This window comes from Myotis myotis, unplaced genomic scaffold, assembly GCF_014108235.1.
Source record: "Myotis myotis isolate mMyoMyo1 unplaced genomic scaffold, mMyoMyo1.p scaffold_m19_p_18, whole genome shotgun sequence".
Taxonomy (NCBI): domain Eukaryota; kingdom Metazoa; phylum Chordata; class Mammalia; order Chiroptera; family Vespertilionidae; genus Myotis; species Myotis myotis.
In genome coordinates this window covers 27735275-27762335 of record NW_023416322.1, presented here as the reverse complement: position 1 = coordinate 27762335, position 27061 = coordinate 27735275, and the positions used below count along the sequence as shown (strand labels likewise).

At 56.1% G+C, this 27061-nt stretch overlaps 1 protein-coding gene across 1 annotated transcript; it reads left to right on the top strand.

Annotated features, from left to right (window-relative positions):
- The first annotated feature begins 209 nt into the window (after positions 1-209).
- LMNA (lamin A/C) lies at positions 210-20764 on the top strand. The gene is made up of 12 exons (XM_036342874.1): positions 210-774; positions 13309-13465; positions 15316-15441; positions 15733-15903; positions 16077-16202; positions 16975-17195; positions 17288-17510; positions 17843-17950; positions 18045-18164; positions 18513-18602; positions 19342-19611; positions 19881-20764. Exons 1-12 carry the CDS (start codon positions 419-421, stop codon positions 19905-19907), a joined length of 1995 nt encoding a protein of 664 aa, XP_036198767.1. The 5' UTR covers positions 210-418; the 3' UTR covers positions 19908-20764.
- Positions 20765-27061: the final 6297 nt, after the last annotated feature.

Here is a 27061-nt window from a genome sequence, read left to right as displayed (position 1 = left end):
TTGAGCAGCCAGGAACCAAGATGGGAGCTTCAGCAAAGCTCCTGGCACAGTGGGGTGCGCGGGAGAGGGTGGGGCGCGACTCCGCCAAGGCGGGGCGGTCCTTGCCCCTGTTCACCACTCCCGCCCCCGCCCCAGTGGGCTTGCGACGGCCCCTTTAAGAGCAGTGGCTCCTCCTCCCATTCCCAGGACCTATTAGAGCCTTTGCCCGGACACCGGTGACTCAGTGTTTGCGGGAGCGCCGCAGCCACTCCAGCCAACCCGGATCCCAGATCTGACAGCGCCCAGCCCAGCTCTCCGCGTCTGCCAGGAGCGAGCCGGCCGGTGCGCTCCAACCCCGAGCCGTCTCTATCCTTCCGCCGGAGCCCCGTGCCCTTCCCGGGACCCCTGCCCTGCGGGCAGCGCTGCCACCCTGCCGGCCATGGAGACCCCGTCCCAGCGGCGCGCCACCCGTAGCGGGGCGCAGGCCAGCTCCACTCCTCTGTCGCCCACCCGAATCACCCGGCTGCAGGAGAAGGAGGACCTGCAGGAGCTCAACGACCGGTTGGCCGTCTACATCGACCGTGTGCGCTCGCTGGAGACGGAGAACGCGGGTCTGCGCCTTCGCATCACCGAGTCCGAGGAGGTGGTCAGCCGCGAGGTGTCCGGCATCAAGGCCGCCTATGAGGCCGAGCTCGGCGATGCCCGCAAAACCCTCGACTCGGTGGCCAAGGAGCGCGCCCGCCTGCAGCTGGAGCTGAGCAAAGTGCGGGAAGAGTTTAAGGAGCTCAAAGCGCGGTGAGTGCGCCCAGGTGGCGGCGGGCCCACGTGACGGCGTGCGGGCCGGCTGGTCACCCCCGCCTGGCCCCAGGCGGCTGATAACGATGTCATATAGTCTCCTCCCTCCGAACTGCCGCCTGTGGGTGCCTGGCAGTGCCAAGGGAAATCGTCTGGATAGGACAGATAAGGGAGGGGTCTCCGGGAGAGGTTGGGGTATATAAGAAATGGTGGGGATATCAGGGCCAAGTAGGGACTGGTGGCAGGCCCACATTCAATCCGGGTAAGGTTTCCAGCCATCTGGAGCCTGGGGCAGGGGCTTGAGCGAAGCAGAATGAACCCAGCCTGGCCTAAGAATTCCGGGCACCCCAGGACGCATTGGAGTGGGTGAAAGGGGCCTGTTAGAACTTTCTTGGCAGGCTTGGCACAGTGCCAGTTTTGCCCAGACTGGCCTCTAAACACATGATGACCATAAAACGGAACTCCCAAGCTGGCAGATGTCGCGTGGTGCTGGGGAGAGGTCACTGAGGCAGAGTGACCCCTTTTCCCCCTGCAGGGGCATGTGGGTAGCCCTCTTGGCACGACCCTTTCTGGGGTTCTTTCTAAGAGCTGGGAAGTTATTCTTGACTTCCTGCATGTCCGGGACTTTCCCTGGGCCCTGACAGGCCCACCGAACAGCTCCAGAGAGCGGCTCCCCCGCAGCTCCCACAGCCCTTGGCCTGCTTGGCCTGGAATGCAAGGGAGGGAGGGCGACGGAGGGCAGAGGCTCCACCTCAGGAAGTTGTGTTATGCCTAGGTCTGGTGGCTGCCCGAACCTCCCGGGCCCTCTCTGCCTGGTGTCTTGTCTGGTTTAGGGCTGTGTCCCTCTCTGCCTCCCTGCTTGGGGCGAGCCACTTTCATTTTCCCAGCCGAGCCCAGCCGAGCCGTCTTTGCTTTGGTCAGAACTCTTAGCCACTGCCTCTCTGGACCTTTGCCTTAATAAATTGCTGGAATACAGTGACATTTTTGAAATCCAGCCGTTGGAAGCTTCAGGCCACTCCTACCTTACCCATCCCTGCCCCACCCCACCCCACCCTACTTCACTCCGCCCTCTTTTCTAAAAAGGCCTTTGGAGCCTGGAAGTTTAGGCCGCCTTTCAGCCCCCAAGAATTTGGTTCCCTCCTCTCTGGTGCCCTTTCTCTACAAAGGCTCAAGCTGAAGAGCTCTAACACGCCTGGACAGTATGACTCAGTTGGCTGGGCGTTGTCCTGAGCACCCAAGGCGGCCGGTTAGATTCCAGGTCAGGGCGCATGCTGCGGGTTTCAGCTCCGTCCCCAGTAGGCCAAGTGCAGGAGGCAGCTGACCCATGTTTTGCGTTCACATTGATGTTTCTCTTTCCTCTTCCTCTCCCTTCCTTTCTCTCTACAAAATCTTAAAAAAAAAACAGAGGGAAAGAGAGCTCTAAAGGTGCCTGAAGATCCCTGGGCTTGGAGCAGGGGGGACTACGGTTTGAGTTCTCCTCTTCTTCTCCCTTTGCACCATCTCCAAACTCTTAAATCTCTACGCATTCTGTATTCTTTCCACCACTTCACTAGCCCCAGTCCCAAGTACCGTGGGTGTGGCAGATCCATCCTCTGGTGAAGAGTAGATGGAAGTTGTGTGGAGAGATGGGCTGACTTTTATTTCTGTTGAAAGGGATCGCTCCTGTTTTTTGTTTTGTTTTGGTTTTTTTTTTTACTAGAGATTTGAAGTGTTTAGTTAGCAGGAGAAACACGAGTCCTGGAGAATGTGTGTGTTCTGCCCACTCAACCACCAAAGCCCCCGTTGCAAATCCCCGTGAAGGGCGTTTTTGCAGACGTTTTTTTCCTGGGGTAGACACTGCTCAGGAGATGGGACTGGTGGAGTTGATGGTCTCATGCTAACCCGGCAACACCAGCCTGTATCCTCTGCCTCCTGGTGCAGCTGTCCAGGCCCCGGACACCAGAGGGAGGTGTGCACACGTGGGGCAGGGGTGGGGGTGGTGTGTGGACTTGTTATATTTAGCCACCTGACTCTCTTCTCCCCCGCTGATCCTGGCTGGACTTCCGGAAAAGGGGGGTGGGTTTGCACATCTGGATCCCCGGCTGATGGACAGCAGGGTGGAGACAAAGGGGGCTCAGAATGGGGTGACAATCCCTTCTATGTCCCCCAGTGGGAGGAGCTAGGATTCGTTGCACCCTTTTGTGTCTGCTGTGCTCAGGGTGAGGTAGAGAAGAGTCGAATGAAGATTTGGGAGAGGAGGAAAGGCATTGTCCTAACTCCTCCCACTAAAGCCAAAGAGGTGTTGTCTGGTTTAATGTTTAATTAGAGCTCGGAGTTCAGGGTCAGGCGTTGGGCTGGGATGCAGAGCCACCTGTAAGATCCTGTGGGTCACACCCGGGCTCTCTCGTTGAGTTGGGTTGTAGGCTCCAAGCGGAAACACTCCTCTCCTCCTTCCCCTCTACACACATACACGCGTGGATACACGCATCCTTTCTATTCTGGAGCCTAAGTCCAGGGAGAATGAGATTGAAAGCACCAGGGAAGGCCTGCCTGGGGTCCAGACTTGGAGCTGGGCCCCACCCCAGGCAGGACAGCTGGGTAGATGACTCATATGCTGCCCCCCTCCCTCCCACCCTGGTGGCTTTACAAGAGACTGCGGGGAGACCGGGCGGAGACAGCAGATGTCTTCAAGGGAGGGATGGGGGCCTGCATCTCCATCCCAACCTCCTGCTCCCTACTCCCCACAACATCCTGGGATCCTTTCCTGCCTTCTTCCTTAGGACCTCTGGTGGTGGTCTGGAACCAGGGCTCCGGGCAGACAGTGTGCACAAGTGGTTCTAGAGTTATGAGCTTGGGTGCAGGACACAGTGCCGGGGTCTGTGCCTTCCCAGGCGGAACTGGAGGAGGAAGCCTGAGTCAGAAGTGGGGATATCCCAGGCCCACAAAGCAGAAGTGCTACTTCCATCCAGATGAGGCATGTGCACTTGACAACTTCCTGGATTGCCCACCTCAGTAGGGACAGGCAGGGAAGTGTAGGCGCATGGTCATCAGAGCTCTCATCAGGATAAGCATAGCACAGGCCAGAGAGGTTCCACATCACAGAGCAAGGGAGTGACACGTTAGGGCTTGAGCAAAAGTCCAGTTCTGACTTCTAGTTGAGTGATCATACCATTAAACCGTATTCCTCCAGCTTAGGGAACAGGATGGAGGGTCAGGAGGGTGGAATGGGATGGAGTCTGGAGATTTTGCTCTGGGACCTCAATGCTCTGCTATTCTGCCAGGGCCTGTTAGCACTTTATTGAGAGCATTACAGATATCCCTCTTTGCCCCCTATGGTCCCCCTCCGCCCGGTTCCCGCTCCGCCCCAGGCCTTCACCATCCTATTGCCTATGTGTCCATAGGTAATGCATGTATGTATATAGGTCTTTGGTTAATCTCTTCCCAGCACCCAACCCCCTTCCCTCTGAGATTCGTCAGTCTGTTCCATGTTTCCATGCCTCTGATTCTTATTTTATTTATCAGTTTATTTTGTTCATTAGATTTCTTGTTCATTTATTTTTAGATTCAATTGTTGATAGATTTGTATTTATTGCATTTTATTGTTCATATTTTTTCTTTTTCTTCTTCTTCCTTCTTCTTTCTTCTTCCTCTTCTTAAAAGAACAACCTGTAGAACTCCTTTAGCTTTTTCTTGTCTGTGAAGCTCTTTATCTGACCTTCAGGTCTAAATGATAGCTTTGCTGGGTAGAGTAATCTTGGTTGTAAGTCCTTGCTATTCATCACTTTGAATATTTCTTGCCACTCTGTTCTGGTCTGCAAAGTTTCAGTATCAATGTGCTTTCTTCTTCGTTTCCCTAGTTGTAGGGCTTCCATTCAGCCAGCTTTCAGGTGGTTCTGAATGATGATTGTTCTGTATTTTAGTTGTAATTTTGATGTGGTTGTGGGAGGTGGCATTTAGCTACACCGCCATCTTGGTTCTCTTATGTCAGAGCCTGTTAACACTTAATAACAGCCTTTGCCCCAGCCTGAATGACCCAGGACCTACCTTGCCAGGCCATGGATCAGGAGGCTAATGATTTCTGTTTTGGGACTTGTCATGGGAATTGTCTACCTGGACCTGAGGAAGGATATGCCCTTAAAAAAACAACAACTATATATATATATATATATATATATATATATATATATATATATATATATATATATATATTTCAGCAGAGAGGAAGAGAGAGATAGAAACATCAATGATGGGAGAGAAACATTGATGGCTGCCTCCTGCATGCCCCCCACTGGAGATTGAGCCCACAACCCAACCCGTCATGTGCCCTGACCGGGAATCAGACCGTGACCTCCCGGTTCATAGGATGATGCTCAACCACTGAGCCACGATGGCCAGGCAGGATGTGCCCCTTTCATGGAGGCCTTTGAGTATACCTGGGCCCCAGTCCTCACCCTTCCCACCCTCCCCCCGCCCCCATTCTGATTCAAAGCAAAGGAAGATACAGCTAAACCCTGGGGCTGAGGAGAAACCAGAGACAATAATTCAGGGCCCCTGATTGCCTTCCCACAATCGATGCCTTTGGTTGGCACTTGCCCTGCCCTTCAGGAGTCTGAGACTTACTCTTGTTTGGGATGTGGCCATTGCCCCCACTCCCAGGCCCACCCCCAGTGATTCAGTAGCTCAGTGTCAGGGCTGAAGCCAGAGACAGCTGGGCGAACAACTGGTAGGAGAGGCCTTCACCTACCAACTGTGCCTTCTGCTCTCCACCCCCCCCCCCCCCCCCCAGCCCCTGACCACCTCTAGCAGCTGTAGCGGCCAAGACCGGGTCTGGCTCAGAGGCCCGCACACTAGAACAGTTGATCCAGTTCCTACCGCCTAGCCCCCTTTGTACTGAAGGTGACACAGGCCGAGCTCGAATCTTCTCGGAGCTGTCTCTGGGGAGGTTGCAGTCTCAGCCCTTAACAAGAGGCATGGGGGTCCACCAACAACAGTGTGTGAGGGAGTTGAAGCAGCCCCGGCCCTCGGTGTCCGTAGTTTTAGAGGTAGCCCTGTCACTAAATTGCGGTGTGCCCTTGAGCAATCACCTCCCTTCTCTGGATTTCCTTGGCTATAAAAGAAGGGGTGAGAGCAGGTCTCCAGAGATCCCTCAGGTTTCAAAGTAGTACAGTGACCCACACAGTGAGAAAACAGCCTTCTAAATCCCAAGCTGTAAATATTAAAATCAAATAGAATTAATAGCCAATGCTATTCTCAGTAGAAATATTTCCTACAATCTGTGGAATTAAAAATACGTGCCTCTTTCTTCCCAAAGAAAATGGAAAATGGGTTAGTGATGACATTACACTCTTGGCTTGTGCTTTGTTTTTATTGCTAGTGGGGAAGGATACTCCGTTTTCAGTGCCTCTCCCTTCGGGACAGCGGAAAGGGCTGTATCATGTAGAAGGAGAAGGAGAGTCCCATTGACATGTGTTGAGGGGAGGTGGGAGGCCCTGGGAAAGGCAGGGCTGTTACCTTCAAGCTGCCCAGGATTAGACATTGTGTGTCTAAGCCAGCGGGAGCTTCAGGGTGACCTTGAGGGCCCACCTTCTACCCGTCCTGTACCCATTTTTGGCTCCCCCAACCGGAGGCTGGGCTGTGAGGCCTTGGCCCTAAACAGTCCTTCAACAGGGAAGGTATAGTTTGGGAAGGAGACAGGGCTGGAGGGGGTGCTCCCCGACCCTGAGCGGGAGAGGAAGCCTGAGTCCCGCCTGTGGAACAGGAGTAATTCTGGCTGGGATCCCAGGCCCAGCAGAGTAGCTGAGTCACCGCAGAGAGTAGAGTAGAGAGTAGAGAGGAGACCCTGAGCTTCTCCAGCCATAGAAAAGGTGGAGGGGTCGCCGTTTTTGAGAACGACCATGGCTGTTTTTGCTGAGTGGCAGCAAGAGGGATGAGTCTGATCTGATGGGAGACACATGGACGGGAATAGGACCGATGAGTTCTTTCCAGGCTGGCCCAGGGGAGCGAGAGGCCCTTCATTCTGAGGGGCCCGGTTCTGGGCAGTGGAGAGGAGGCAGTTGGGATTGCCAAGTCCCCCTTCCCTCCCGAAGCTCTCACGCTGCCTCCCTCTGCTGGGTCTGGAGAGAGCTGCATCTCCCTAGGCTGGAGCTGGAATGCAGTGTGACCAGAACTCCTAGGTCCTACCCCACCTCTTTTCTTTTTTTTTTTTTTGGTTAGGTCATCTGGAAAATCAGATGGCGCCAGCCCCCACCTCCTTTCTTGATCGTGGGGTGCTGCTCCCATCCCTCCCATTGTTGTCAGGGCTAATTACCATGAGCCACCAGATGGGGCTTGTTTGTTTTAAATCCTTACCTGAAGATATGTTTTTATTGATTTTGAAAGAGAGAGGGAGAGAGAGAGAGAAACATCAATGTGAGAAACATATTGATCTGCTGCCTCCCATATGTGCCCCAAGCAGAGATCCACCCGCAACCTTGATATGTGCCCTGACAGGAATCGAACCAGCGACCTTTCGGTATACTGGACAACTCCCCAGCCAACTGAGCCACACTGGCCAAGGCGGATGGAGGGTTAACATGTCCTAAGAAGGGACTGCCGAGGCACCTTCTTGTGGGGATCTCCTAACTGTCCCTACCTTTGGCCAGTGGCCTCCCTCCCTCCCACTCCCCAAGATGTTCTATCTCTTCCTAGGCCATCCCTCCTCCCTCCATGCCCCACTTCTCGTCTGTTCCCAGACCTCACCCCTGCATTTCTGTGACAACACAGGAATGGTTTCTGTAGAGAAAGGCCAGGAAGAAGGCCAGTGGAGTTTGGCAGGGGACCCTGAGGGAGCGGTGGGTCAGGAAGCCAGCCTCCTGCCGCCCAGGACCCCCGTGCCCTGGCCCCTGGCTGCAGGCTTCTCCTGCCTCTGTACAGAGCCACGTTGTATCCTCAGCAGCTGTGACTCAGGCTGGGCCCCCTGCCAGGCCCAGTGTCTGAACATGTCAGCAGGCCTCCTACTCCCCTTCTCAGCACTGGTTCCCTCATCGCAGCCCTCCCTCTGGAATTAAGAGCCAGCTTTGTTTGGGGGCAGGACAGCTGGAGCCTGGCGGCCCTGGAAGGAGATCTGATGGGCCTCAGACACCGAGCATGTGTGGCGGGTGTGACGCCCAAGAGAGAGGCATGTGGGAGCAGAGCTGTGCCTGCTGTGGGTGCATGTGCCCGTGTGGGGCGTCAGGAGTGAGGGGGCCCTCCCGGAGGGTCTACCATACACTTTCCTGGGTGTCAAAGACACTTGGGACTCACAGGGTGGGGTCGGAGGAAGCCTCCAGGGGCTTCTCTGTCCCTGGAGCACCTTCCCCTCAGTTCCTCTATTTAAGGCCTCCTCCCCAGAGTGGGGAGGCCAGATGTCCCAGCCTTCCCACACCCTGCGGTTCCCCGAAAGTGAGGCCAGACCACAGGCCAGCCACCAAACCAAGCAGTGGTTCCTCTGGAGGGAGGATGCCACCCTCGTGGCTTTGCACACGGTGTGCGGCGGGCGTTTGAGGGCTGTTTCACTGGCCTGTCTCCCTCCTGGGTGTCTCTGCGCCCCCTGCATGCATGATGCCGTTGTCTGTGTTCCGTCTGTGCTGTGAGTGTCCTCAGGCGACCGGGTGGACAGGTTTTTAGTGTCTGAGCCTCCCCCTTTCTAGGCCTTAGTTTCCTGTCTGTAAGAATGCAGGAGTTGGCCCGGGAGAAGGTCCCTCTAGAACAGCGGTTCTCAACCTGTGGGTCACAACCCCTTTGGGGGTCGAAGGACCCTTTCACAGGGGTCGCCTAAGACCATCGGAAAACACATCTATAATTACATATTGTTTTTTTGTGTGTGTGTGTTTTTTTTATAAATTTTATTGATTTTTTACAGAGAGGAAGGGAGAGAGATAGAGAGTTAGAAACATCGATGAGAGAGAAACATCGATCAGCTGCCTCCTGCACATCTCCTACTGGGGATATGCCCGCAACCCAGGTACATGCCCTTGACCGGAATCGAACCTGGGACCTTTCAGTCCGCAGGCCGATGCTCTATCCACTGAGCCAAACCGGTTTCGGCCTACATATTGTTTTTGTGATTAATCACTATGCTTTAATTATGTTCAATTTGTAACAATGAAAATACATCCTGCATGTCAGATATGTACAGGACGATTCACAACAGTAGCAAAATTACAGTTATGAATTTAACAGTAGCAACGAAAATAATTTTATGGTTGGGGGTCACCACAACATGAGGAACTGTATTAAAGGGTCGCGGCATTAGGGAGGTTGAGAACCACTGGTCTAGAAGCCTTGAGCGTCTGTGTGAACCCCCTAGTGTCAGGGCATCAGGGGACATACAGAAAAAGCCCAGAGATGCAGTGTAAGTGGAAAGAGAATCAACCAACAGGTATAACAACAGCTGAACACATTTGGGAAGAGGATGGGGGTGGGGGCGCTGGGGCACCAGCAGGGCTAAGGCGGGCTCAGGTTGGGGCTGGATTTGGATAGATAGATGGAGGAAGGGAAGGGGGGGGTGTTCAGTGGGAGGGGTTGCTGGGACAAAGGGAGGAGGAGGAGGAAGGGGCAGGCAGGCTTGGGGTAGAAGTCAGCCTGGCCACAAGGTTTAGGCACCTGGGCGGGCAGGAGAGAGCTGCTCCTAAGCCAGGAGGGCCAGCACGCCCTGCCCAGCTCTGCCCAGCCACAGGGGCGCCCTTTCCTGTGAGACAGGAAATGCCCAGGGTCTTCGAGACCTTTGCCCCCCTACCCTGCCTCTCCTCTCCCTACTTCTCCAGGGTCTCCCTTCCATCATGGGGAACTCCATTGGCTGGTGAGGCTGAGGGGCTGAGGTGGGGCCTGCACGGGCCTGGGGTGGGGCCTCCCACTTCTTATTTTAGTCCCAGCCCTTGTCTCTGCTCCCCTCAGCCCAGGGGAGGAAATGGGGGCCCTCCCTGGGGCCTAGCAAGTTGCTCCCAGCAACCAGGCCCAAACAGGCCTGCGGCAGGCCCGGCTTCCATATCTGGCATCCGAGCTCTGCTGAAGAGGGTGACTCAGCGGGTGGGTCACACTGGGCGCATGCCCACCCAGCCCCTTAGCTGTGCTGGGCTCCTTTCTTCCCCCACCGCAGCCCAGAGTCCCGACCCGCAGAGGCCTGGCCAGCCTCAGCCTCGTGGGCCCCCCCGCCTTGGGCCAGGCCAGCCCGCTCTTGGCTCTCCCTTCCACCTCATGCTCTCCCTCCCGCTCCCCTGCCCGCTCTACCCCTCTCTCCTCCCTCCTTCCAAGGTCAGATTTGCCAGCTGTGGGAAGAGTCAGCAACAGGCTGCCCAGCCCTTCTCGCTTCACGAGGCCCCTGGGATGGAGCCACTCCTGTGCTTGGGGAGCCTGGCGGATGCGAGGGAGAGCGTCGCCCCTGCACTGGCATGGCATGGGGCCTGGGGCAGGACACTGGGCAGAGCCAGGGTCTCCCCTGTGAGCACTAGAGGATTTCCCGACCCCTGCCCGGGTATTGTCTGCCTGAGGATGAGTCACGCAAGAGCCCCTGGTTCCCACCCTTCCCAGCTCCCCTGGCCTGCCCCACCCTGTCCCCCTGCCAACCAGTGTGGGACAGCACAGCACGTGCCCAGTTCTCCCACTGCCAACCCCCAGAGGACTCCGGCACAGGCAGCCCCACTGCTCTGGGGCTGAGCCCCTGGCCAGTGCCTGCTTGGGGTCTGGGCTGGATCTGAAGACCCCAACTAGCTAGGACATGGCTTTGGGGGCGGGTGGGCGGGCAGCCCTGGGGAGGAGGGAGTGCGTGTGGCTCCTAACCACAGAGCTCCCGGGCTCTGAGTCATGAGGCATGAGTGATAGTGGCTTCTTCCCCGCCGATGGGAGCTCCCCGAGCCCAGCGGAGAAAACCGCAGCGGCCCTTCCTCAGTTCCCTCTCTGCTCATGGTTTTCCTCATCTGCAGGGTGTGGCGTGGCCCTTCAATGGCACGTGGTTCGGGCGATCATCCAATTCTCTAGGAGGGCACGGGAAATAGCCCCTTAATTTCATGGGGGCCATTATTTTGTGGCAGGGGCTGAAGCAGCACAGCCACCAAGGGTGAACTGACTTGCTCAGACCCGGGACTCAGCTCTCGGTGCCTCAGTGTCCTCCATCACACAGTAGTAGCATCTACCTTGTAGCATCTACCGTGGCCTGCCAGGTGAAGACTGGGTTAACAGTGAAAGATTGAGAGCAGCCCCTGGCACGTAATCAGCTCGATATGTGTTTGCTGTTATGATATTACTGTGACTCTAACCACCCTGCCTTTGGGAGCAGTAGGAAGGGAAGAGGTTAGACGGAAGGGAAAATTCTCGTAGTTGTTCACCTGTAAGCTGCCAGGGGCTCTGTACCTCTGCTCTCCTGGGTCAGGTCTGCCACCCGGAGGGCATTTCCAAGAAGAACTAGAGCCTGGAGTCTGAGGTCAGGAAGCAGGACTAGGGAAGAGATGCCCTTGAGATGCCTTCTGCAGGCATCGCTCTTTCCGGCTTCCCCAGCTCAGGCGAACTGGCTGGGTGGAGCCCTCCCCCTCCCGCCAGCTCCACTCTCCCTGGGCCTAGGGCTTAGGAAGCAGTGAGGGGGAGCCCTCCTGTGAGCCTGTCCCTGCTGCGGCTTGCAGGGCTTGACACTGGGCCTTTGCCTTCCTCCTCTGTGCCCCAGTTTCCTTTTCTGTAAAAGGAGGGGGTTGAGCTGAACCAACTCTAAACTTCTTCTAGTTCCCTGCACCCTGAGAGCTCTCAGTACGGCCAGCGGCAGCTGTTGGCCCGCAGGGTAGAGAGGCCGCTTCTGGGAAGCCCCAGCCAGCCTTGGAGTCTGGTCAAGGCCCTCGGATTCTGTCTGCTGCGTCTTCACTTTACCAGCGGTTTTTCTTCTTTCTCCCTCCTCCCCCTGCAGCTGCCTCAGCTTCGGAAAAGTTCTGAAGTCATGGAAAGTTGGGGCTGTGCTCCCAGCCAGGGGCTGGGCCGGATGGCGGCCAAAACCTGAGCTGGGTTTTGACTTTATTTTTAGCTTTTCAGGCTGAGACGGAGGAGGGGAGACCTCCTCCAGTTCTGGGAGGGCCTCCTTTCACAGGAGACAGACGCTGTGGCATTCAACAGCTTGTTGTGAGGTGTGGCCAGAGGCCTCGACAGGAGCAAGCATGCAGGCTGGGGGTGCTCCCCCCAGGGGCTCACATCCTTCCCGGGCCTGTCTGGACGTCACCCTGTCCCCTCCCAGAGGAGCCCAGTGGAAGAGGAAGTAACTCCTGTTTGAATCTGCGAAGGCGGCAGAATGCTGCCTGGGTCTTGGCCTCTCCCTCCAGCGCGGCCTCCAGTCTGGCCTCTCCCTCCTGCTCCACAGTGGATTGCTGTGGAGCTTAGCGCTTTTGTGGCCGGAGAAAAATGTTGGCAGGGCCGCTTTTTCCCTTTCCAGGATCGAATATTTTCCCCCTGCCGACGTTGGGTTTTCTTTTTTCCATCTGCTGTGGTGGGTTTGTGCTGAAGGCCTGATGTGTTACAGATGGCAGCTGGGACCCGGCCCTTTGCTCGCCCCCACCCTCTGCGTCTGAACCCTTTCTTTCAGCAGACATTGGTGGAAGGGCAGAACATCTGGAGAGTTCCTGGATTCCCCAGGGGTTTTTAAGAAAAGAGGACCCCTCTATTTTTCCAGTTCACTATCCAGCAAAAATCACCAGGGGCCCAGAAAGGGGAGCGGGGGTGGGGGGTGGGGGCAGAGGCAGCCTGTGTGCTCGGTTCTAGCCGAAGCTTCACCTGCTGTGAGGAGTGGGGAGGTCATATCTGGAGCCAGATGCCGAGGCTCATGGTCGACACATGGGGATCAGCATTCTCTCAGGCTCTGAGGAGGCCCAGAAGGAGGGAGGCTGGAAGCCCCGTGCTCTGCCCAGATCACGGGACCCAGGCTGAGTCTGAGAAAGGGAAGGGTTCATACCACGCCTGGTTGTCCTCATCCCAGGCCTCCCTGAGTTCTAACCAGGCTTACTCCACAGCCCCCAGAGTGTAAAAGGGACTAGAGGAGGGTCACTAACACCTTTAGCGCTCAAACTGGGAACCATTAGGGATGCACAGACCTCAGGGCTGGGAGTCTGGGTCCCTGATGGGGGGAAGGCTCGGCTGGATGAAAGGTGGGTGGAGTCAGGGAGGAGAAGGTTAAGGCCCCAGTGTGGGAAGGGGTGAGAGACAAAGGTGGCCCTGTTTCTTTGGGAAGGAGGGGAGAAAGGGAAAAGCATATGCATTCATCTCACGGGATCCGGCTTTGCCCTTGGCCCCAGGCACGTTCCTGAACACTGAGTCATGGGAAGGGTGGAGAAGCAGGAAAGGGGTTTGGGGGACTTTGGTGGACGTGGGAGACCAGCCCCACAGGCAGGCAGATGCCAACAAACCAAATCCCAGGGTGCCCTCTGCTGGCAATTGGAGGGGTAGCAGAGCCAGGCCCCACAGCTGACCTCTGGTGGCGGGGAGGGAGTGACTTCTCTCTCTCTAGGGAACCTGGCGCTCTCTAGGGACACAGACTCCTCCCCTTAAACCCATTCTTCCTTGCTTCCTTAGCAACAGCAAAAAGGAGGGAGACCTGATGGCCGCCCAGGCCCGCCTCAAGGACCTGGAGGCTCTGCTCAACTCCAAGGAGGCTGCGCTGAGCACTGCTCTGAGCGAGAAGCGCACGCTGGAGAGCGAGCTGCACGACCTGCGGGGGCAAGTGGCCAAGGTGAGACCACGCTCCGGGCCTGCCCATGACCCCCGACCCCTGCTCTCCCCCGACCCCAAACAGACGCACACTCGTTCTTCTATCCCAGTTGCTCTCTGGAGGTGGCTGGTCTGACCTGTCCCGGCCTCAGAGCCATGCCCCTGTCCTAGCATCATTTCGCCCCATCCGGACCATATGTCCTCTCTTTGCTGCCCATGGTATCTGGCAGAGTGAATTTAAAATATTCCATAAAGCATTCCCATTTAACGTGGCAATGAACTGTGCTTGGCCTTGGATTTCCTCCTGGTTTGGCCTCCTTATAAAGAGCTGCGACCTCTTAGACCCGTGGTCGGCAAACTGCGGCTCGCGAGCCACATGCGGCTCTTTGGCCCCTTGAGTGTGGCTCTTCCACAAAATACCACGTGCGGGCGTGCACGTACAGTGCGATTGAAACTTCGTGGCCCATGCGCAGAAGTCGGTATTTTGTGGAAGAGCCAAACCGGTTAGGGCTCTTTATTTTTTTAATAAGATTTTTTTTGGTGTGCCACAGAATTTTAATTAGTTTATTTATTTTTAAATACATTTTTATTGATTTCAGAGAGGAAGGGAGAGGGAGTGAGAGATAGAAACATCAATGATGAGAGAGAGCCATTGATCGACTGCCTCCTGCACACCCCACCCTGGGCATCGAGCCCGCAACCTGGGCACGTGCCCTTGACCAGAATCGAACCCGGGACCCTTCAGTCCACAGGTTGATGCTCTATCCACTGAGCCAAACAGGCTCTGGCCACTTTATTTTTTAAAAATATATATTTTTATTGATTTCAGAGAGGAAGGAGAGGGAAAGAGAGATAGAAACATCAATGATGAAAGAGAATCATTGCTCAGCTGCCTCCTGCACACCCCACACTGGGCATCGAGCCCAAAACCCAGGCATGTACCCTTGACCAGAATTGAACTCAGGACCCTTCAGTCTGCTGGCTGACGCTCTATCCACTGAGCCAAACCAGCTAGGGCTACTTCCTTTTCTTTTTAAAAAAAATTTTATTGATTGATTTGAGGGAGAGAGAGAAACATTGACTTGTTTTCCACTTATTTATGCATTCGTTGGTTGTTTCCTGTGTGTGTCTTGACTAGGGATTGAACCTCGGTGTATCTGGACGAAGCTCTAACTAATTGAGCTACCCCGCCAGGGCTGGTCCTTACTTTCAAAACACTGCTTTCTATTTCTTCCTCTAATCTCTCAGGGTACAATCTAGGAAACTATTTAAAAAGCGGGCTTCTTGTCAGTTTCACAGCCGCATCTGCTCAGAGCAGGGCCTGCACTCGTCAGTTGCCAAGATTCTATCCTGGACTCTCTCCCCTCCCAGACCCTAGCACCACAGTACACCAGGGAGAGACGGGGAGGTGCTGGCTGATTACAAAACCAAGACTGGGCTATTCTCTTCCCCGGTCTCCTCTTCCAGCTCTACCCTGCCCCTAGCCCTTCCAGCTGCACTGGCCAGCCTGCGCTTCCTGAGATGAAACTCTAACAAAGGTGCTTCCCTGCTCACACTGCCGGCCCAGCCACCTCTCCCATCATTCCACCCTGACCCCACACTTTGGTTCCTTCTCTCCTGTTCCCTCTAGATCTGGGACACATCTCCTTTATAGCTATTGCCGTGTGATGCCAGAGGGGGGAGCTGCTGTCTCTTATTTCTTATCAAGTACCTACCCAGAGTAGTTGCTCTAAGTGAGGAGATATCATCACCTCTGTGGGCCTGTAAGGCTCTCACTCCCTGGGACCTGTTTCACACACATGGAGGGATGCCCTGGAACAGCCCACTCCCCAGCCTCCTTCCAGCTCCCTGACACCTGCCCCCTTCCTCCAGCTCGAGGCAGCCCTGGGTGAGGCCAAGAAGCAACTTCAGGATGAGATGCTGCGGCGGGTGGATGCCGAGAACAGGCTGCAGACCCTGAAGGAGGAACTGGACTTCCAGAAGAACATCTACAGCGAGGTGGGCACTGCGCCCTCGGGCCGGGGACCGGGGACCGGGGACCGGGGCTGGGTGTGACAGACACCAGAGCTGGGGCTGGAGGATCAGCTGTGTGCGGAGCTCACCTGCCTGCCTCCCTTGCACTAGTGGGGATGGGGGGGTAGGGGGTTGGGGTGGCCATCACCCAGCTCCCAGGTTAAAGTGGGGCTGACAGTGACTCACCCGGTTAGGACTGGGGAGGGAGCTTGGTCACCTGGGTCTTAGCCTCCAGGGACCTAGTTCTCATTTTGATTTCGGTGTCTAACCCTCCAGGAGCTGCGCGAGACCAAGCGCCGCCACGAGACCCGGCTGGTGGAGATTGACAACGGGAAGCAGCGGGAGTTTGAGAGCCGGCTGTCAGATGCCCTGCAGGACCTGCGGGCCCAACATGAGGAGCAGGTGGAGCAGTACAAGAAGGAGCTGGAGAAGACCTATTCTGCCAAGGTGCTGCCTCTGCCCACAGCCCTACGCCCCCCACCCTGGGATGTCCCACAGGGGACCGGGTGGATAATGGGGAGGGCTCAGGGTGCCCGGGACCTGTGGCTGCAGTCCGGGTGCCCTTCCCAGGTCCTCCCTCCCTCCCATCCCGTCGCCCTAACCCTGGTCCTCCCTTCCAGCTGGATAACGCCAGGCAGTCAGCCGAGAGGAACAGCAACCTGATGGGGGCCGCCCACGAGGAGCTGCAGCAGTCCCGCATCCGCATCGACAGCCTCTCAGCCCAGCTCAGCCAGCTGCAGAAGCAGGTGCGGCCCCTCCCCCCTCAGCCAGGCGTCTGGGCAGGGCCAGGACGGAGGGTGGAAGTCCAGGGGGCTTCCTGAGGAGGGGTGGAGGTCAGGGGCAGAACAGGCTCCCAGGACCACAGACTGAGACGGGGCATAGGATTTGGAGTGAGATGACCTGTTCCTGGACCACCTCTTATCTCACCTGTATGACCTTCACTTCTCAGAGCCGTGGCTTCCCATTGAAAATGGGGACCGCGTGCGCGCGAGATATCGCTCTGGCCAGTGCTCTCAGTGGTTAGAGCGTCAGCCCGTGCACCAACGGGTCTCGGGTTCAATTCCTGGTAAAGGGCTCATACCTGGGTTGCAATCCCCAGCCCAGTGAGGGTGCGTGCGGGAGGCAACAAATCAATGTGTCTCTCTCACATCGATGTTTCTCTCTCTCTTCCCCTCTCTCTCTCTCTCTCTCTCTCTCTCTTTCTTTCTTCCTCTCTCCCCCTCCCTTCCATTCTCTCTAAAAATCAATTGGAAAAATATCCTCAGGTGAGGATTAACAAACAAAGGCATCAGTTTTACTCTAGGTGTCTGTGCCATTTGTGACAGGAAGAAATAGGTTCTACCTTGAGAATGAGGGACTTCAGTTAGATGCTGGGAAGGGCTTCCAGGTCGCCAGCCCAGGCCATGTGAGAGCCATGATAGTCTCTTACGGGAGCCTGGAGTTCCCGGGGGGGTGTGGCTGGGTGTCCCCCGCCCCTTACCTCCCCATCCTCACCAGCTCCCTGCCTTTCTCACCCAGCTGGCAGCCAAGGAGGCGAAGCTGCGGGACCTGGAGGACTCACTGTCCCGGGAGCGGGACACCAGCCGCCGGCTGCTGGCCGAGAAGGAGCGCGAGATGGCAGAGATGCGGGCGAGGATGCAGCAGCAACTGGACGAGTACCAGGAGCTGCTGGACATCAAGCTGGCGCTGGACATGGAGATCCACGCCTACCGCAAGCTCCTGGAGGGCGAGGAGGAGAGGTGGGTTGGGCAGGAGTCGGGGAGGTGCTCGCAGCCACTCTGGCCTGTGACTGGCCTTGACGAGGCCCCCAACTCTGTCTCCCCCTCCCCAGGCTACGCCTGTCCCCCAGCCCCACCTCGCAGCGCAGCCGTGGCCGTGCCTCCTCTCACTCGTCCCAGACACAGGGCGGGGGCAGCATCACCAAGAAGCGCAAGCTGGAGTCGGCTGAGAGCCGCAGCAGCTTCTCGCAGCACGCTCGCACCAGCGGGCGGGTGGCCGTGGAGGAGGTGGACGAGGAAGGCAAGTTCGTGCGGCTGCGCAACAAGTCTAATGAGGTAGGCGCCCAGGCTGGGTGTGAGGGACTAGGGCAAGGTGAAGGCATGGAGGATGGAGAGAGGCAGGCCCAGTGAGTGTGTGTGTATCTCCCCCAGGCTCTAGTTCTAGACCTATGAGCATCAGTCTCCACATCTGTAAAATGGAGCAATAGTCTCTAACTCTGAGTTGTGGAGAAGGTGAAAGTATCGAGTGTCGCAGCTGTTAGCCTTGAGGGGAGGGCAGTGTGGGGAGCTGGAGGGAGAGGCCTCCACGTGTGCCTGTGGGGCCCTTGAGCAATGTAAATCCAGGAGCTGGACGAGCATTCCCCACCTTCCTCTCCCCTGCCCGGCAGGACCAGTCCCTGGGCAACTGGCAGATCAAGCGCCAGAATGGAGATGATCCCTTGCTGACCTACCGCTTCCCACCGAAGTTCACCCTGAAGGCTGGGCAGGTGGTGACGGTGAGTGGCAGGGTTTTTGGACTCTGGGACGGGGGCTGGTTGGCCTCAGGCTGGGTGCGCTGGAGTGAGCACCCTTCTCTCATCCTCCCTCCAGATCTGGGCTGCAGGAGCAGGGGCCACCCATAGCCCCCCGACCGACTTGGTGTGGAAGGCGCAGAACACCTGGGGCTGTGGGAACAGCCTGCGCACGGCGCTCATCAACTCCAACGGGGAGGTGAGTGTGCCGCGGGCCGCCCTCATCCTGTGCCAGGCTCCCCTGGCGGCCATATCCCAGGGGACTCCCCAGGGACAGTTGAGAGCCCTTTGCCAAGGAAGCCAATTTGACAGTGTTTCTCTGGGGTAGAAACCAGCTCCTTAGCTCCAGCCCGCCGCCCCCCCACCTACCGCCCCCACCCCCCGCTGTGGGGGGAATGGGGGGATGGGGAGAGACAAGTAAGCAGCAGGCTGGACAAAGGGCAGAGCAGGAGAAAGGCCCTTAGGTGGTCCCTGTGGATGGCTACACCGCACACCCCTTCCCCGGCCCCACCCCTAACTCTTGGGCCTGGTCCCATGTACCTGGCAGGAGGTCGCCATGCGCAAGCTGGTGCGCTCAGTGACTGTGGTTGATGACGATGACGATGAGGACGGGGATGACATGCTCCATCACCACCACGTGAGTGGCAGCCGCCGCTGAGGCCACGCCCACACTGGGGCAGCCAGCCAGGCCCGGGCAGCCTCTCCCTGGCCTCCCTCCCCATGCCAAAAATCACTTCATTAAAGAATGTTTTGGAACTTCACTTGCTGCCCTGGCTTTTCTTCTCTCTCCTCCCTATACCTTGAACAGGGGACCCAGGTGTCTGGGTGCCCTACTCTGGTAAAGAAGGGAGTGGGAACGCTGATGCCATGGAGTATTCCCATGGGAGCAGTGGACGAGGGTCTGGATTTGTCTCTTGGGAAGGGGATAGGAGGACAGACGCGGGGCTCCCAGCCCTGCCTCTCTCCCCCCATTTCTGTTGCATGCATGTCCTTTCTTCCCCATTTTCTTGCCAGAACATTCTCTCTCGTTCCCACCCTCTCTGATTGACTTTGCATGCCTGCTGCCCTCCAAGCTTGCCCGCTCTCTCCTGTCCCTCTTAAGCTTAGAGTAGCTGGGACAGGCAAAGCCACACTGCAGTGCCTTGTCCCCAAGTCTTCCAGGTCCTCCTCCCTTTCCATGCCTCCCCCCCCCCCGCCCCCTCCTCCCAGCCCACCCTCTCAGGCCCTATGGCCTGCCCTCTGGCCCCTTGAGGACAGAACCCCACCTTCCTGCCTGGTGGCTGCCAGCCCGCAGGAGCCCTGGTGGAACTGGTTGTTAGGCCTAAGCAGTCAGTCCCAAACTCGCCTGAGCCCCTGAGCCTTGTCTCCCTCCTCAGGGAACCCACTGCAGCAGCTCGGGGGACCCGGCTGAGTACAACCTGCGCTCCCGCACTGTGCTGTGTGGGACTTGCGGGCAGCCTGCCGATAAGGCGTCTGCCAGCAGCTCAGGAGCCCAGGTGGGCGGATCCATCTCCTCTGGCTCTTCTGCCTCCAGTGTCACAGTCACTCGCAGCTACCGCAGTGTGGGGGGCAGTGGGGGTGGCGGCTTCGGGGACAACCTGGTCGGCCGCTCCTACCTCCTGGGCAACTCCAGTCCCCGGACCCAGGTGAGTTGTCTCTTTGTCGCCACACCCCACCGACAGAGGACCGCGGTCCTTGAGGGTTAGGACAAGGTGGGCCTGTGGGGGGAGAGCCTTCTCTTCCGCAGCCCGGGGGAGTGGGAGCCCCCCCACCACCGCCCAAGGGCCTCCACAGTCACTCCCGAATCCTGCCCCTCCTGTCTGAGCCCCAGGCTGGAGGGCGGGGCGGGCCGAGGGTTAGGAGGGAGGGAAGGGCCCTGCACTGTCACTCACACTTCTCCTCTCTCCCCTCCTAGGCTGCCCAGAACTGCAGCATCATGTAATCTGGGACCTGCCAGGCCGAGGCGGGGACGCAGGCCTCCTGCTTCCTCCTCACCTCGTGCCCACCCCATCCCTGCACCTCATGGGCGGGGCCTTGAAGCCAAAGAAAAATACCCCTTGGGTTTTTTTCTTCTGTGTTTTGTTTTTTTTTTCTAAGAGAAGTTATTTTCTACAGTGGTTTTATACTGAAGGAAGAACACAACCAAAAAAAAAAAATATTTAGCATTTATCTCTGTTTGTCCTGCATTTTCCCAGCTTTCAGGAAACTCCATATCTGCCTTAAAACCAAAGAAGGCTCCTCCAGGAGCCAGGGGAGAGGGGTGCTTTTACAGAGCCGAGTTTCTGCTTTCCTGCCTGCCTGCAGCCCCCACCCCGGGGCCCCGGGAACATGGAGCCTGAGAGGCAGCTGTGCAGTCTTCTGTGCCGCCTTCCCAGGCCCTGGGCTGGCTCCCATCCTCGTTACCTGGCTGAGTCCCACGCCCGCCCCAGCCCCAGGTGACTTGATTCTCCCAAGTCCCAGCTGCGCTTGCTTTTCTTGTATTTTATGAGACAAGAGATGGGAATGAGGTGAGCGGTACAGGAAGGGGGAAGAAGGGTTAGTCTGAGCCTGCTTTCCACCCAGCTGTAGAGTCGGAGTGGGGTCTGCTGGTCACTGGAGGTCAAGGTCAAGTGGGTGCAAGGAGAAGGGAAAGGGAGGCTCCCTAGAAACTGTGAGAGCCTGTGGGCCCCACCCAGAGGAGGACGGTGAGAAGGGGTGGAGGGTGTGCAGTCGTTTTTGGCAAACACTAAAGATCCCCTTGGCTCCCCATCCCCCGTCTGCACCCCTTCTCTTCTCAAATCAATACACTAGATGTTTCTACTCCTGTCTGCCATGGTGTCTTTGTTGGTGGGCGTCACCGTGTGTTCTGAGGGACAGACACAAACGTTGCACAGTCACCAGCATCCTCATGTTCACTGCTGCCCAGACTCATCCCACCTCCCCCCGCCTCCAGCTCCAGGGGGACAGGATGCGGCCTTCAGAGCACCCGGGTACACATTAGTGTCGTCTGTGGGCAGAGGCTGTGACATAAGCAACACTCACCTACTTGGGGGGCTCCCCCCTTCCTCCCACAGCCGTTTCCCAGCACCTTCTACCTCCTGGGCACCTTCTGCCTGTGGGCCCGGTCTGAGGGTGGTGCCATCTCGGGGAGCAGAAGCTAGGGAGGCACCAGAAGGGAGTAGGACTGACTGCAAACGCTCAGATAATGTCCCTTTGTGCCACACTCTGCTCAGGTTGGCGAGAGGAAGTGAACAAGACAACACCGTCAGTGTCCTCAGGGGACTTACACTCCGCTGAGAGTCAAAAACGAGGATTCCTGTGGGCAAGGGGACATGTCAGGCAGAGCAGCAGCCTCTGAGAGGGAGGCAGTTTACAGTCTGGGGGCACGAGGAGCCGGGACTAAGGAAAGGGCCCCCAGAAGGAAAATGAGCCACGCTCACCAACCTTCCGTGGCCCTTTGTACGTCCCACAGCATCTCTGCCCGTCTCATTGGACCACTTACTGTCTTGAGAGGCAGTTGTTGTCACGGGGACTCGGAGTTCACTTGCCCAAGGCCACACAGCTCCCGTGACGTCATACTCCCCCCTGAACAAAAAATACGGATGATAAAATCCAAGCTTACATTCCCTGGGCAGAGGTGTTCAGCCTACTTTCAAGTCAGTGTGAGAACACATGCCAGGGATTATGGGAAAACATTGGAAAAAGCAAAATGAGAGCAAACGAGCCTCTGACTTCGTGCCGGAAACGCGTTTCCCACGGGCGTGGGAAGGGATCCTGAGAGGAAGAGCTCCCCGCCTCCGTGGGCAGCTTCAACGGAAGAAACCACCCCACCGGGGGCTCAGTGGTGGAGCATCCACCTATGCACCCGGAGGTCAGGTGTGATTTTGCTCTGGGCACGTGACGGGGTCATGGCTGGATCCCCAGCAGAGGGCGCGCAGGAGGCAGCCGATCATCATTGATGTTTCTATGTCCCTCTCCCTTCCTCTCTGAAAGCAATAAACATATATTTTTTAAAAGAAGAAAGAAAGGAAGGAAGGAAAAAGAAGAAAGAAAGAAAGAAAGAGAAAGAAAGAAAGAAAGAAAGAAAGAAAGAAAGAAAGAAAGAAAGAAAAAAAGAAGAAAGAAAGAAAGAAAGAAAGAAAGAAAGAAAGAAAGAAAGAAAGAGGAAGAAAGAAAGGAGAAAGGAAAGAAAAGAAAAGAAAAAAGAAAGAAAAGAAGGACCCAGGGGCCCTGGTAGGTCTTGGACATCAATGAAGGAGACCCATCTCTGAGGGCGCTTACATGCACTTCCAGGTCTGGGCACCCGGGGGCGCCGAAGCCCCACCATGGCCAGCAAGGGGATGGCTCTGAATTATAGAGAGAGGCCCTCGGGAGACCGTGGGCTACGGACACGACCAGCAGCAGGCGAGGTCCCTGCTGTTCTTGAGGCGGCTGAAGGGATAAGGCGAATCAGCGAGCTTGCCTTATCCGCCAGCCGCTGCAAGCTGTCACTCACATGACAGGACGCCACACCCAGCAGGCCACGTGTGACTGATGAAAACATGTATATCGTTAGAATGCAGTCAAACTGAAAACACGGGCACCTACAAAGAAGTAGGAAAAAAAAAAGTCATCTCTTTTCGATGGCCCAGAGACAGCCACTGATGGGCTTCCTTCCAGGCGTTTTTTCCTGAGCGAAAGTACGTGGTTAAAACCTCACTGTGGCTCAAAATTTGGTTCTGCTCTTTTCTTAGGTAAAATGCATAAGCACTTTGCGATGTTATTTCAAAGTTTATAAACATTTAAAAATAACGGACTCCTTTTCTGTCGGTTTCATGTCAGTACCACTTTGCCATGACAGAGAGGGTAGAAAAGGAGCAAGAAAAAGAAATCGTCTCCGTGGAAACCATCATGAACATTATGGTGGGAGGCCTTCGAGCATTTTATTTTTCAATTTTGAAATATGTACAACATTTACAATTTCTTACTGGCTATGATTAATAATGCTTCCTGGAATGCACATCTTTACACATATCTCTGGGAATTTCCATGAAATAAATTCTAAGGAAGGGACTGGTTGACTCAAAATTATGCACATTAAAAAAAAGGCCATTGGTAATATCTCCAAGTGAAACGGGACCCTTGTCATTCTCACCTGCAGCGGTGCCCACGGCCCCTCACATTTCTAACAACACCACAAGTTTTGTCAGTTTTAATGTTAGCTCACTTTATAGGAGAACAGTTATTTTCATTATTGCTTCAAATTACATTTCTTTCAAGAGAAATTGAATTTTTTTTATTAATGTGTATGTTTTATTTCTCCTGGTATAACATGTTTCTATCTCTTTTGCTCATTTTTTTCTCTTGATTTGTTGATTTTAGAGAGAGGAAGAGAGAGAGAAAGAGAGAGAAAAACATCAGTTTGTTGTTCCTCTCATTTATGCATTCGTTGGTTGACTCTTGTATGTGGCCTGACCCAGGGATCAAACCCACAACCTTAGCTGCTCCGGACAACACTCTAACCAGCTGAGCTACCAGCTGGGACCCTTTTGCTCATGTTTTATTGCCAAGATTATCTTTTTCATGTTGGTTTTTAAGACCATATGTTTTGAAAATATTTTATTAAGGATTTTTATTATATAAACATACTTTTTCATGGCGGGATGTTTATACAACACTTCCTGTAACCCCCCTCTGGACAGTTCATCAGTTCCCAGCTTCACGTTGTAAATAACGCTACTGTGGATGCCTTTTCTTTAAACATTTCAGGTAATTTCTTAGGATGGAATCCTAATGAGTCCCCTGATGCCTGGCCTTACTTTAAATTCTCTTCACTGTCCTCAGCCCTTTCATGACCAGACGTCACGGGGGAAGCCATTTTTCTTTCCCATGTCACCACCCTGACAACCCATCAGGGTGAATGTAGGTGAGGGAGGGGATGGGGCAGGATCCGTGTGTCTTAGCCTCCCCAGCGCCTCAGTGCCCCCTGTTCTGCCCCTGGAGGAGCAGAGAAAACAGGACTGGGAGAGCGTGTGGGAGCCTCTTGCTCTCACCCCCCTGGAGTGACTGGGGTGCTGGCCACCCTCCCGCTCTGGGGCCGGCCTCAGACCCTTACAATCCTTGGGCTGATTCTCCATGCTTAGTACCAGTCAGTGCCAGCTGGCAGCTCTCACCGGAGACTGAGGTGGCACAAATATGGGTGAAGGGGGAGGACGTGGGCAGGGGCCCAAGGGACCAAGATGAAGGAGGTGGTAGTCAGAAGCTGGTGCCCAACATGGGATGATGGAAAGGCAAGTCTGAAGGCTTCCAGGGGAGTAGAGGGGGTGGCAGGCCCCCACTCTGGCCCTCCTGCCCCTGGAGAAACTAATCATCTCCCCGCCACCCACTTTCCTCTGCACCCACCCCCTTGAGCTCCTCCTAACTAATTCATCTTGGTCCCTTTAAGAGCTGCCTGGGAACTGGGGCACCGGAGGGGGCTGGCAGGGCCCCCACTGCTCACCCTGCCATGCCCGCCTCCGCTCCTCCCCCTGACTGGTACAGACTCTGCTGGAAGTCTTGGACGCCTGGGTTAGGGTCTCCACTGCTGGGCTGGGGGTAAGGTTTGAAAGTGGCGGGAAAAAGGGACCGTGGTCCCTGGGTTGGGATGGGGGTGTGGGATGCCAGTTTCCTAGCTCTGAGGACATGAAGTGTCTATGTGCCAACTCCAGTGGATAATGTAGGGGGCCCTGGTGGGGGGACCTCTGGCCTCAGACTGGGACAAGGGCAGAGGATCTTGAGGGGCAGAGCCTAGGGGGCAGGATGTGTGGGTCTCCTCACCCTCCACTCCCCCATCTCATTCCCCAGGGCCCTCATTAGCTACACTTCATCAGCCACTCCCGGTCCCTCCTGCAATAAAAGACACAGGGCCCTGACACTCCCTCTTCTCACAGGTGGGGAAACTGAGGCCCAGCCAACCAGAGGACCGGGAATTGTGTGTGAGGCGGAGGAGAAGAGGGGATTAGGCTGCAGAAAGTTTCTCCCTCCTTCTCCACCCACAGCACTGGACACAGGGGACCTGGGTGTCCAGCTGCCACAGCCAGTTCCTACCTACAGCCATGGCCAGCACCTAGGCTAGGTCCCCTCCCCCCTCGGGGCAACTCAGCACTGTGCTGGAGGCTTTGATTTCCCTATGTCAAGGCCAGGAGAGGCTCCCAGACGCCCAGCTGGGTCACCAGGAGGAAGTGGAGCCCGGGGAAGCTGTGGGCTCCCTCCCTTTACTTCCCTGGGTTTCTCAGAAATGTAGCCTCTTCCAACTCTGCCACCGAGACTGGGTCCAAGTCCTCAAAAGGGAAGGAAGTCGGGGAGGGGCAGGGACAGGGTGTGAAGTCTTCCAGTCTTCCTTCCGGTTACAGTGGTAGCTGTTTCATCTCGTCCCTGCCACCTTGATTCCGATTCCGAATGATTCTTCCCCTCCTGCCACGTGCCCCTCCTGGGGGAGAAGAACCTAAACCAGCAGGTCCCCTGGTTCCCGAAGGCCCAGGTGCGGAGGGCAGCAAGGGTGGAGTCATGGAGTTGGGAGTGATGGGGGATGTGACAGCAGCTCTGCTTAGAGTTCACTTCTGCTTTCAACACATGCCGTGTCCTCCCCGCCCCAGCAGACACGCTCACCCGCCACCCCAGCCCAGACCTAAAAGGGAACCAAACCTGGCCTATGAAATCCTCTGCCTGGGGCTGACACTCATTCCGTTCTTCCTAAAAAAATATTATGAAGTCTAGAAAGGAGTCAAGCTTCTGCCAGGAAGGCTATAAAAAACATTTTTTTTTTTTTTTTTTTTACCTGTGGGAATCAGAGAGGGCAAGCACCCTGCCCAGGATCACACAGCAAGTTAGAGGCAGTCAGGCCTAGGACCCAGGGCTCTGCTCCCCAGGGCCACAGTGCCTCCCTCACAGTCTTCCCCCAGCGGAGGGAGGCCCGCCTGAAAGGGGCTTTTTCAGTTCTTCATGGTACCAGGGAAGGAGTCCAGAGGGGACAGCAGACCTGTTAACTAGGGTGCGTGGGATCAGGGGTGGGAGAGGACACAGGCTCTGCTCCCAAAGCTCCCACCCAGACTCCTGCTTGCCTCTGCTCCTTCGTAGCTGGGAGAGGACCCAGCTCTTTTTACCAGCATCTGGTCCAGACTTTTGGAAAGTCCATTCGGAAGTCTGCCCTCCATCCCTCTTCCTACAGCACAAACCTCCCCCTCCTGCTAGGCCTCGGGGTTAGTCACCGGCTTCCGGAGACGTCATCTTTTAGCTCAGGTGGCTGAGGAAGAACAGCAGACCCAGACCTGGAGGCGGCCCTTCCCACAGAAGCCAGGGTCATATTAATAGCAGAGGGCTTCTTAGGCTGCCTTTGGTTTTTTAACTTTTTACAGTCCTCATCCAGGGATGTGTTGTGTGTGTGTGTTTGAATTGATCTGAGAGAGAGAGGCAGGGAGAGAGAGAGATGTGAAAGAGAAACATCCACTGGTTGCCTCTGTACGCAGCCTGACTGGGGATGGAACCTGCAGTGTACATCTGTGCCCTGACTGGGAATCCAAATGGCAACCTTTTGTGTTTGGGACGATGCTCCAGCCAACAGAGCCACCCGGCCAGGCAGGGCTTCTTAGGCTCTTGTCAGAGGAGAGACCCTGTCTGGGCTTGTTTGCATAGATATTTATGTATTTGTTTGCCTCCTCATAGGCAAACTCAGTCTGCATGAGGTCAGGCTGGCTGGCATCCAGGTGTGACCACCCTGCATGTAAACAGCAGGAGAGGGAAACCCAGAGGGAGTGGCCATGAGGGAGGAGGATTGGCCCCGGCTGACCCTGAACCCAGCTTGGGGACATCTGTGCTGTGGTGCCTGCCGAACAGTGAGCAAAGGAGCTGAACAATGACCCCCTCCCACCTCCCCCACATCTGGAGCCCTGCCTTCTCCACATGTGGATCCAGAAGCCGCAGAAGGTGGGGTGCAGGGGGACACGGGTAGGAGGAGGAAGAATATGGGGAGATTCTAGTCCCTCCCACTTAGAGATGCGGTCGCCATGGTGACTGAGGACCGGTGAGGTGGGATGGGGTTGGGGATGGGGGCGGGGGTGTGGCAGGACTGAGCTCTGGGAGCCGAGAGAGCCTGGCGTTCCA

Coding starts and splice junctions, on each gene's coding strand:
- LMNA (XM_036342874.1), top strand. CDS start 419: ATGGAGACCCCGTCCCAGCGGCGCGCCACCCGTAGCGGGGCGCAGGCC. Junction 775..13,308: donor TTTAAGGAGCTCAAAGCGCG/GTGAGTGCGCCC, acceptor TTGCTTCCTTAG/CAACAGCAAAAAGGAGGGAG. Junction 15,442..15,732: donor AGAAGAACATCTACAGCGAG/GTGGGCACTGCG, acceptor CTAACCCTCCAG/GAGCTGCGCGAGACCAAGCG.